The 11,859-nt window shown below is 41.0% G+C and overlaps 1 protein-coding gene across 1 annotated transcript in view; it reads left to right on the top strand.

The window, feature by feature from the left end:
* Positions 1 to 370: 370 nt before the first annotated feature.
* The window catches only part of slc15a5 (solute carrier family 15 member 5), a 28,216-nt gene continuing 16,727 nt past the window's right edge, over positions 371 to 11,859 (top strand). The window contains exons 1-3 of the mRNA XM_059654803.1: positions 371 to 740; positions 4,466 to 4,688; positions 7,882 to 8,051. Coding sequence (XP_059510786.1) covers positions 371 to 740; positions 4,466 to 4,688; positions 7,882 to 8,051 — 763 coding nt within the window. The remainder of the gene's footprint in view (positions 741 to 4,465; positions 4,689 to 7,881; positions 8,052 to 11,859) is intronic.

The following is an 11,859-nucleotide window of genomic DNA, read 5'->3' as shown; positions in this document are numbered from 1 at the left end:
TGGATGAACACAGCAGGCCAAGCAGCATCGGAGGAGCAGGAAGGCTGACGCTTCGGGTCTGGACCCTTCTTCAGAAATGGGGGTACTGACAGCTGCTCAGTCGGTCTCTCTGAAGAAGCCAGTCAGGTAAATATTTCAGTTCCATTCCCATATCGCAACTCGAGCCGAATTAATGCTGTTACAGCTCAAATATTGAAGCTACCATATGGTTAACAGTGCTGTAACATGAAGGCGCGATTCAAGGCTGTGGAATAGTTGTACGTGCATGTGGAATTCAGGAGTGAGTGGGACAAGTGTGATAATTGGATTATGAGATCTATCCCCTCTCCTCCAGAAGTCCTCAATGAGGCTGTCGCTGAGGCTGTGCGCAATGTCAGTGCTGGAATTGAAAAATATGCCAGAAACCTTTGGGTTTAACCCGACTAAACGAAGGAGTGGGAAAGTGAGAAGCTTTAATCAGGAGCAGAATGCAGGGGCACGCTATTCGAGGAAGAAACTGCAGACCGTGATCTGCCTGCTTTCAGTGGAGCTGTGCGAACGCTTTACTTACTTTGGGATAGTGTGCAACATGATTCTATATTGCACTCTGAAAGTGGGCTACAAGAACTACCAGGCTGCCATTATCAACCTGTGTTTTGTTGGAGCAAGCACCTTGACTCCTGTGCTGGTGGGATGGTTTGCAGAGTCTTGCATGGGGAGAACCAAAGTGGTTTACATCTGTGCTCTCCTTCACTTTATAGGTATGAATGTGTTAGTGTGGCTCTCACATCTGTTACCGTTTGTGCACTGCACTCTTACAGTCTCATGTGCAGCATGCAGGTAAGGCGGAAATAAATTCGGGAAAGGGGGCGTTAATGTTAATAACATGAATTTGTTATGTCTATTTTGGAGATGCTGACAGTGACAGCTCTCCCTAATTCCAAGTCAGGAGAATGTCTGGAACTGCTACAGATACATCCACAGTCTTGTCTGAAAGAGAGTTCAAGAGTTTTGACCAAGGAATGCCAAGAAAATTCCAAGTCAGGAGAATGTTCTGACTTGGAGGGGGACCTGGAACTGGAGGTTTTCTGGATGCTGGAGGTTACAGGTTTGTTGTTTAGTGGGTGAAAGTCATCATTCCTAATCCAGCAAAAGCCAATTTTAAGCAAGTTATTTCATGGACTTCCAGGAGACTTTCAACAGTAAGATCAAGTAAAAATTCCAATTTTTACAACATTAAAAATATCAATTCAAACACGAATTTGCAGAGGTCCATTACTGCTGAGTTCCAATGATAGGCACAGTTGGCAGTATAATGTGCATCTGTAGGTTGACTGTCATGATGCACATAGCAGTAGTTGTACAAAAGGAAAGGCTTTCTTAGTGCTTGTGTAGAGAAATATATGGAGTTGTTCTCTTTTACCAGTAAGCCAGAGGGTAAATGCACTGTCCTTGCCCTCCCAGTTGAGAACTACACCCGAAGGTAAGGTAGGGTGAGAATTAGTCCGATAATATTGCAGCACCACCTTCAAACTGTGCTTCCATCCCATGAGCTCCCTGCTGGGGGTGTGGATTGAAAAAAGTACTCAATGTTCTTCCAACAAACATGGGAGTTTAAGCTTGATTGTTCTTTCTAAAGCATTTTCTCATTTCAAATTTGTGGATATTTGCTAGTCATGAAAGAAGTTTTTTTTCAAAAAAGTATTTACTATTTTGCTCTTCATTCCTTTAAATTATTAAGAAATTACTCCTGTACAAAAATTGGAAACAGTATTAACAGTGGAAATGCATATTTCTACTTAAATACATTTTCTTCACAGATTTGTGCTTGTGGAGAGATTCTAGTTAGCCTCCTGTTCAACGAGAGGCAGAATCTGTACAAATTGGTAATATCACTGCAATATAGAAATCGTTTAAAACTGCAGTGATACTTAACAACCACACAGCCAGCCCACAGAGTAAGAAATTATACCCAGATTACAAGCTGAGCAGATCTGGCCATAACTGTCAGTGTTGATAGGAAACTGAGGAGCACAGCTGGTCACAAAGGCAGATAGAGGCCAAATGACCAGAAGGCAACTTAGAAGGTGGTTGTGGAGCATGATTGCACTGACCTACAGCTCCTGGGGCATGGATGCTGAAGACCAAACCAGAAATATTTTCAAGAGTAAATCACAAATGCCTCAGATTACACAACCTTGACTGGACAACATGTTACATTAGATGTGAGCTGTACTGTTGTATACAGAAAAAATGTGGTGTTAGTGTCTAACATAAAACAAAAAAAAATTAACATTAGTAACTCATCAATTAAAAACATATTTGTTAGCTATTGGAATATTTTTGCTATGCATATTGTAATTCTGTAAAACACTTTTTAGCAAAGCAGTGAAAATTAAGTGGTACGTAATGAGTTTGGCTATGATCTTCAGACTCTGTGCTTAGTTACAATGTGATAGAATCAAAGCTGTATTTTGCAGTAGTTTATTGCAAAAACATCATTTGAGCTTCTTTTCACTGGAAATGTGTATAGACAGATGTTTGTTTGTATCCTGCTTTGTATCTGTCACTGACAACACACTATTCAGTCAGGTGAGAGTGAGAGTCCTGACTACATTGTCACAATATTACTATTCCATTTAATGCCATGATGTTATTGAGTACTGCAATCAGAGTTATACTGTAGGATACATTGGCTGAATATCTAATACAAATGCTTCCTTTTTATGATCATGTGATTATTAATCATATGAGTTTATTTTTACTGTAATTATTTAATTTTTACACGATCACAAACAAGGTCATGATTGCCCATCGGTAATTGCCCTTAAACTGGGTATCTTGCTTGAGCATTTCAGAGGGTAGTTAAAAGCCAACAACTTTATGAGAGATCTGGAGATACATGTCGGCCTGATCAGATAAGTACAGTAGATGTACCTCCCTAAAGGACATCAGTGAACTCAGTACATATTTATGACAACAGTTTCCTGGACATCATTAGACTAGCCTTGGAGTCCAGATTTATTAATTAAATTCAAATTTTCATCCTCTGTCATAGTGGGGTTTTAATCCATCTCCCCAGGGCATTTGCCTGTGCTTACTGAGGTCATTAACCCATTGACAATACCACAATACCAATGCCTCTCCCTTTCATTCATATTTATGCAGAAAAGATGTAAAATTTCCTAATAATTGAAGTACACATTTTTGGTTTGCATTAAGAAAAAATTTGTGTCAATATTATATTCCATATCCTCAGGATGTTCCAGAGTATTTTCAAATCAATTAATTATGTTTGTGATGTAGTCATAGTTGTATTGGGGGAATGTAGTTGCTTGACTACACACAGCACGTTCCCACAAACAGTAATTGGATAATGAATCAGATCCTTCCACCCTAAACCAGCAGGCCTGGTATTTGCCTGAAACTGGACCTCAGGGCTGACTGTCAGCTGCTGGCACATATTTTGCGCCACCAAAGGTGGCCTGATCAGGTGACCATCTCAAAATTGGGCATCCTTCAAATGATGTGAGGGACAGAAGTGGTGGGAAATGAGAATGTGAGGGTGGTGATTGCAAACAATAACACTCTACTGCTTTGAGTCAGAATTCTTCTGAAATTTCTGCTCCTCCAGGCTTTACCTTCAAGCATTTTTCTTTCAAACAAACTTCTAATTGGCAGACAGTACCCAGGCCTTAGTGACCACCAAAAGTCCAATCAATACCTGCTTTGCTCACAAGCTTCTCCAAGAGATCTGTGAACAGGCATCAGAGACCGTACTTACATACATGGGTCTGTCACCCTGTCAAGGTAACTTACAGGAGTAGCTAGAAATACAGTACGATGAATTTAGTGGTTATCATGCCCATGTGTGGGCTGTTGCATTATGAGATTGGTCATCATTATGTAAAATAAGTACAATCTTAGGGAAATTTTCCCCAAAATGTGCTTGTGATGTTAGTTACTAAATGGTAGCCAGAACACTAGGAAATTCCCCCGATCACCTGCAAATTATTGTATGTGATCCTGTGAAGTGATACATTGACTTGAAGAGATAGACAGAGCCCAAGTTTGGTATGTTGTCCAAAAGATGACTCTGCCAATGTAAGAGAACTTCCTCAAGATTAGAAAGTGTGTCCAAATCACCAGGATTGCGATGTTAAAGTGAATCCTTGCTTTCATGTTCAAGATTGATGTCTTATATCCTCTTTATAACTTTAAGGAAAAGCAGATAATTCAATGGTGTCCTGACCAACATTCCTCCTTCAACCAACAACAGAAAAAAACAAGAATCGGTTCTCCAACTCCTTTGCTGTTTCTAATTGCTTGTCACAGACAAATTGGGGGCAGTGTTTACTGAGGGTGGACAAAGATATTTCATTGCTTTCAAATGTTTTGGAGTGTCTGAAGTTGTGTTAAGCTGCTCTGAAAATAAAACAAGGGGTGATTAACTTTCTAACGATGGCTTTCTGTTTATTCTGTAAAGGTACTATGATGCTGCCTGTCGTTGCATTCCCATTTGAGGATTTCTACATTGATACTCACCATAACATAAATGCTCTTGATAAGGGGGAGCAGACTGTGCTGTTTTATATTGGCCTCCTGTCAGCATCTTTGGGCTCAGGAGGAATCCGAGCTGTTGTTTGTCCATTCGGTGCCTACCAGCTACAGGAGTACGATCAAAGCCAGCTTCTAACATTCTTCAATTGGTTAGTGTTCTTCCTGGACTTTTGTTTATCTGTTTTTTTTTTCTGGTTGAGATATAAGAATAAAACTTAAGATTGTTGATGTTGGACACTTCCTTAGTTTGATGTGGCTTGTGAAAACAATGATTTAGTTCTCTCCTTCCTTCAGTCCTGAAGGACAGATCTAGAAAAATTGAATCGTTAACGCTGTTTCTCTCTCCACAGAGGCTGCCAGACCTGTTGAGTTTTGCCTCTACTTTCTGCTTTCATTTAACACTCTATTTCTACTTTTTTCACGTTGTGGAGTCACAGCAGAAACATTGACAATGTCTAAAGAAAGCTGTGCATTTATATAACAATCTTCATGATCTTAAGAAGTCCCAAAGCAGTCAATACAGTTCACATTCAACTAAGTACTTTTGAGGTGTAGCCACTGTTATAGAAAATGTTGCATCAATTTACCTGCCACACGCTCCCACAAATGGTTGTGCGATAATTACCATTGTAGACACACCATAGTTCAATCGTTAGCACTGCTGCCTCACAGCATCAGAGACCCAGGTCTGATCCAGCTTCAGGCAACTGTATATATGGAGTTTACACATTCTCCCAGTATCTGTGCGAGTTTCCTCCGGGTGCTCCAGTTTCCTCCCACAGTCCAAACATACGCAGGTTATGTGGATTAACCATGTTAAATTGCCCATAATGTCCAGGGATGTATAGGCTAGGTGGCTTAGCCTTGGGAAGTGCAGCACTACATGGATAGAATAGGAGGGATGGGTCTGGGTAGGATGCTATTTGGATGGGTGGTGTGGACTCAATGGGCCAAATGGCCTGCTTACCCACTGTAGGGATTCTGTGAATTACTTGTTAGTGTATTTCAGTGATGTTGGTTTAGGAAAAGATATTAGCCAAGACATCAGCGGGATTTTCCCTTCTTTTCTCTTCTTTAAGCAGTGTTGTGGAATGTTTTACATCTGCTTGAGATGACAGATGGGCTTCATTTTAGGGTTTGAGCAGAACGATGGCACCTCCAACAGTGCAACACTCCCTCAATACTGTACTACTCAGTCCGCCTCAGTTTTGCACTAAGTTCAATGAAGTGCAGTTAAAGCCACAATTTTTGGACTCAGAGGTGAGATGCCTACCCTTAATGCAACAAATTTGATGCAGAAGATAAGATAAACGTTTCTCAAAATGTCAAGTGTAAGGTTAAATCCCTTACAATTGCCTGGGAACAATAGACATGATAAACACAAAAGGATTGACAACTTTAGACAATGAACAACATTGACAGAGCTGTAAGCACAATGAAGCTTTGCTGAATATTCATTTTGAATCTCCTGGCACTGATCTGAGCTCCATTCCAACAGAACTGTGTGCATTAACGTGTGATCTCAAAAGGAGCCTCATGTTGAATTTGATATACTATCTCAGTACTACGTCAGTGTTTAGTAATCTTTTTCCAACAATATCACACAATAACATGTGCAATAAGTCGCACCAGATTGCAACATGTTTACATTCAGCAGACTGGTAAAGAAAAAGGATTGGTTCCTACTAAGAAATACATTGAAGAAAAATTAAGTGGCAGCACCAACAAGCTAAGTCTCTGTGGATAGAAAAACAGCCATTGTGTATTTAATGGAAAAAGAAATAACATTTCATGCAAGGAAATAGCCCTAACAAATGTAGATATCGATCCAAAGGAACTGCTTTATGCCATGTTTATGTTGCTCTTCAAATCAAGCTGGTCTTCACTGAACCATTCCTCTTCTGTCACCAGAGTGTATCTCAGTGATCAAAGGGGAACTTGTGCTCTTAGTATTGGCGTGTTACACATGCATATGTTACTTTGCACAACATAGAACATAGTCTTTCCCTTCAAACAAGCAACTCTTTCCAAAGCAAAGACTATAGTCCAGTTCTGAGGATGGGTCATCAGACCCGAAACATTAACTCTGATTTCTCTCTACAGATGCTACCAGACCTGCTGAGCTTTTCCAGCAATTTCTGCTTTTGTTTCTGATTCCCAGAATCCACAGTTCTTTCATTTTTTTTGTTTTATTGACTATAGCTCCAAGTTGTACAGATTATTCCTAAAGGTAAGTGACTCGCATCCAATTCATTATTATTTGTGAAAATGTTGAATTATTTGTAGCACAGTGAATATAATTTCTCAGGAAAAGACCTTTTTTGTTTCTGTTGTAGGCTATGTTCCCAGTAGTCATTATATTTGTTAGCTTGAGTGAGTGTGTTTGTATGAGTGTGTCTCTGTGTATATCAGTGTGAGCATAACTAATATTATAATATAATTCATGTCTACTGTTGCTCACAGATAAAGTATTTACCTTTTCCTTTCTATAAACATTTCTCTGCTTCTTTCCATTCTGCAATGCATTCATTCAGACTCGCTGTCCCTGTCCATTTTTCTGTATAAGACCTGGAAATTCTTATCTGTATGGTTTGGTTTGTTGTCATACCACAGTTTTGCTACCATCATTCAAGTTCTTTCGACAATTTATTAATTCCTCCAGCAACACCTTCCAAATCAGTGGCCTCTCCCACCTCAGAAGGACAAGGGCAGCGGATGCATGGGAACACCACGTAAGTTCCCTTCCAAGCCGTGCACCATCCTGGCTTGGAACAATACCGATGTTCTTTCACTGTTGCTGGGTGAAAATCCTGGAACTCCCTTCCTAACCACACTGTGGGTGGCCCTGCATCCCAAGGCCTGTAGTGATTTAAGAAGGCAGTACACTGTTGACTTCCCTTGACAATAAATATTGGTTTAGCCAGTGATGCCTACATCCCATTAATGAATAAAAAAACTCCCAGAGATATGATATGAGTCTTTTATGATAGTGATTAGAAGGTTTTCTGGGTGGAAAAGCCTGCTTTTTATTTCCTCTCGTATTAGAAAAGGTGGGGAAGGGCCAGATCACCAGAAAGGTGCTACAACACAAGAAAGATGTTGACTGGGCAGGAGGTGACTGAGGAAGCAGAATGGGAGTCCTGTGATCAAGACAAAGCAAAAGATTGGTGTAAAAGGAGGACACTACTAGTTGTGGATGACAGCACAGAGACGAATAGGGCCCAAGACATTCTGCGCTGTAAGCTTCAATGCTTCATGGTCAACTAATATTATTCAAAATTTAAAGATTTAAAAACATATCATTTTATATTCACCTTGGACTTTTGATTTCTCTTCCCACAGGTTTCACTGGTTTGTGAACTTGAACTCTGCAGTTGTCTTTTTGGGCATTGCCTACATTCAACAATCTATAGCGAAAAACTTGGGCTTCCTTATTCCTTTTGCATCCATACTGATGACCCTTCTTACTATTCACATGGTGCAGAACAGACTTATATATCAACCCAAGTCAGGTAAGAGGAACCAGTATTTCAATTACTAGCCACTTTCGCGAGACTTATGTTGCAATTAAACTTTCTCAAGATTGTTTGCAGACTGAAATAATTCTAGGAATATTTAATCTAATTAAATTTATTTCCAATGCCAGTAGTACTAGACGAACACATACTCGTTGCAGTACTTTTGCAGCACTCACAGTTTGCACCTCACCCACAGGTTGACACTGAAACCAGCTCTAAATACACACGTTACAGGCTGCCTGGACCAGATTGTGCTGCAATCTTTCCCAGTCTGTTACAAAAATAACTAAAAGACATACTGGGTAGACATTTCAATGGGACAGGCTTCAACATGCTTGGAGACGTTTGCTTTCTTGTCCTTGTTTCCAACCCAAGGGTCATTTAACTACAGCAACCACCTCCAGTCCAACAGAAACTAATGATTGTCATAGTCTTTAAACTTGCTGCATGGAAAGACAAAGAGACAAGGCAGTTAAGTGCATGTGTAAACTGAGTCATTTCTTGGTGCACAGCTTGCTGTGAGAGCTCATACATAGACCCTACAATCACAGAGCACAAATGGAGGCCATTTAGCTAATTCTGCATATGCTAGTTCAGTGAAAGAGCTATCTAATCAGTCCCACTCTCCATCACTCCAAAAATGTTCCCTTTTTAAATCAGTCTTCTATTCTATTTATTTGTGGGATGTGGGCGTCGCTGGCTGACCAGCATTTCTTGCCCACCCCAAGCTGCCCTTGAGAAGGTGGTGTTGAGCTACCTTCCTGAACCGATGCAGTCCACCTGTTGTAGGCTGACCCACAATGCTATGAGGGAGGGTACTCCAGGATTTTGACCCAACAGCGAAGCAACAGCAATATATTTGCAAGTCAGGATGGCGAGTGGCTAGGAGGGAAACTTAAAGCTGGTAGTGTTCTCATATGTCTGCTGCCCTTGTCCTTCTAGATGGAAATGGCCATAGCTTTGAAAGGTGCTGTCTGAGGATCTCTGGTGAATTTCTGCAGTGCATTTTGTAGGTAGTACACACTGCTGCTACAGTGATGGAGGAAGTGGATACTTGTGAATACGGTGCCATTCAAGCAGGCTGCTTTGTCCTGGATGGTGTCAAGATTCTTGAATGTTGTTGGGGCTGCAATCATCCAGGCAAGTGGGGAGTATTCCATCACACTCCTGACTTGTGCCTTGTAGATGGTGAACAGGCTTTGAGGAGTCAGGAGGTGAGTTACTCACCGCAGTATTCCCAGCCTCTGGCCTGCTCTTGCAGTCACTGTGTTTATGTGGTGAGTCCAGTTGAGTTTCTGGTCAATGATAACCCCCAGGATGTTGATGGTGGGAAGTTCAGTGATGGTAACACCACTGAATGTCAATCATTATATAACTCCTTGTTGGATTGTATTACCAATTCAGCTTTCAACATTATTTCAGGCAGTGAGTTCAAGCATGCTGCACAAAGAGATTTCTCCTTAAATCTGCTCTGCTTTTATTTGAAACCATTGACCTTTAGTCACTGATTTTTCCTCACAGTGGAAACTGTTTCTCCTTACTTTCTAGCAGACCGTCTTCTTTGTCATCCAAGGTCTAGAATGCTAGACACTGGGGTCTAACATAGGCTCCAAGGTCTAGAATGCCAGCAGTGCATAGACATAGTATAATGTTAATGAACTGCTGAGAGTCAATGGAAGACAGCAAAGGATTGAAGCGCCATCAAATATTTCTGTATCTTTCAGTCTTGGAGTTGGGAAAAATGTTTCCGTCTTTCTGGATTTCTGTTAGACCCCCACTCCCCAATTCCTGAAAATTAAATTCTCAATATTTGTATTTAAACTTCTTCCTGATCTGACCCCAACCCCATCTCCATAATCTCCTCTAGCTCTGCAAACTAGTGCTGCTGAAATCCTGGTGCACCTTACTCCAGCTTCTGGTGCATCATGTGCCTCCCTCTGCAGCCCCCTGCTGGTGGCAATGTTTTTAGCTGGCCTAGTTCTCGCTCTCCCTTCATAAACACTCTGCCTCTCCGCTCTCCTTAATTCTTTTCAGATTCTCTGTAAAACTCATTCACGTAAGTAAGCTTCTCATCTCTCCTCCTTGATCCAAGGGCAATCTAATTTCTTGCGCCTCTGCACATCCTCTGGGATGTTTAAAGGTGCCATGTAAATGCAATTGCTAAGGCAGTATGGTTAAACATGCTCAAGGGATCCAAACCCAGAGTTGTTAATGCAGTGGCAATTAAAATGAGTTCTGAAAGTCACTGTTTGGTCAAAAGACATTAAGCTATACAATGCCCATAGTTCAGTTATCACAGCTCTGAGCAGTCTGTGACAGTTGTCAAACAGGCCCTTTGAAGATTGAAGCTGGTCATTAACATTGTTCCATAAACTGATTCAGGTTCATACAGTGCTGTCACTAAAGGCAGTTCAGGGAGCAATTTGATGTTATGTTGATGGTGATTCTTGTGGAGACAGTGCTATTTGCAGCTTCAATAATGGATTTGATTTCAAATTGTTTCACTTATAGTAGCACCTGTGAGTATCATTGCAAATTGTTATGTAGAAACTGAATTAGCCTGGCACAAGGAAATTGTGCTTGACATTTTAGGAGCAGTGAGCTGGAAAAGCTCCGCCAAATGGCAATGCTGACAGCCTTAAATTAATTACGTGCTTGGTTTGCTACAGTGATTCCTTTTTAGCAGTGCTGCAATCTGTGCTGTGATTCTAGTATATGGTACTATCACAGTGAATTAAAACAAATGATTCCCCACCAGCAACAGGTTAATTAACAACATCATCGTTTAAAGTGACAGGCCAAGGCAAAAATTCTGTCCTACAATTCTCCTCTCTCTCTTCCAGCCCACATTGTTTTCAATATGATTCAGATTAGCATACAGATGGGGTGGCATGGTGGCTCAGTGGTTAGCACAACTGTCTCATAGTGCCAGGGACCTGGGTTCAATTCTAGCCTCAGGTGACTGTGAATGGAGTTTGCACAGCCTTCCAAGTATTTGCCTGGGTTTCCTCCCACAGACTAAAGGTGTGCAAGTTGGGTGGATTGGCCATACTAAATTGCCCATAGCGTCCAGGGATTGTGCATTCGGCATTGGAAATGCAGTGTTATAGGGTGGGCCTGGGTTGGATGGTCTTTGGAGGACTGATGTGAACTCAATGGGCTGAATAGCCTGCTTCCACACAGGGATTCTATGAGATTCATCTCAGTAAAACTGAAGCAATGGCACAGAGTGAGAAAGTGATGTCAGAGATTGTGAAAGTTGCTGAAAATACAGGCATATTGCTGGAAGTTTTCACCTTGCACTCAATAGCACCAATGCAAGAATGCCAAATCTCAAACAATCACATTACAGGGGAGAGAATACAGGCCGATTTATTGGCAAGTCAACTCTGATTGGACAAGGTCCTGCCATGGAAAAAAACCACTGGTTTCCCCCAGCCTCTGGGTAATTGAGAAAAGAGTAAGGCTTTAAACATATTCCTTTTATTTGCAGAGACTGAATCCTTGCATATAAACATACATTGCCTCTGGCAAACATAACTAAGCTATCTTGCAAGTTCTCCTGGTTATCTTAAATTGGTTTTTCATGTTGTTACTCAGGATCGTTAAGCAAGCACTGCCAAATCACAGAATCACATCTAACAATAGGCATTCTGTTTCAGGTTTTGCAAATATGAGCTGGTTGAGCACAATCTGTACTTTGCCTGTTATGAAAAGTGAAAGGAAGATGTTTTTTGATCAGGCAATTGTTGAGACGTACAGCCTACCTAACCAACATTGCACCAACACAGATGTCAGAGAG

The sequence above is a fragment of the Stegostoma tigrinum genome, chromosome 25 (assembly GCF_030684315.1).
Source record: "Stegostoma tigrinum isolate sSteTig4 chromosome 25, sSteTig4.hap1, whole genome shotgun sequence".
Classification (NCBI taxonomy): domain Eukaryota; kingdom Metazoa; phylum Chordata; class Chondrichthyes; order Orectolobiformes; family Stegostomatidae; genus Stegostoma; species Stegostoma tigrinum.
Note: the sequence above shows the minus strand (reverse complement) of the source record. Positions and strands in the feature narration are given on the sequence as shown.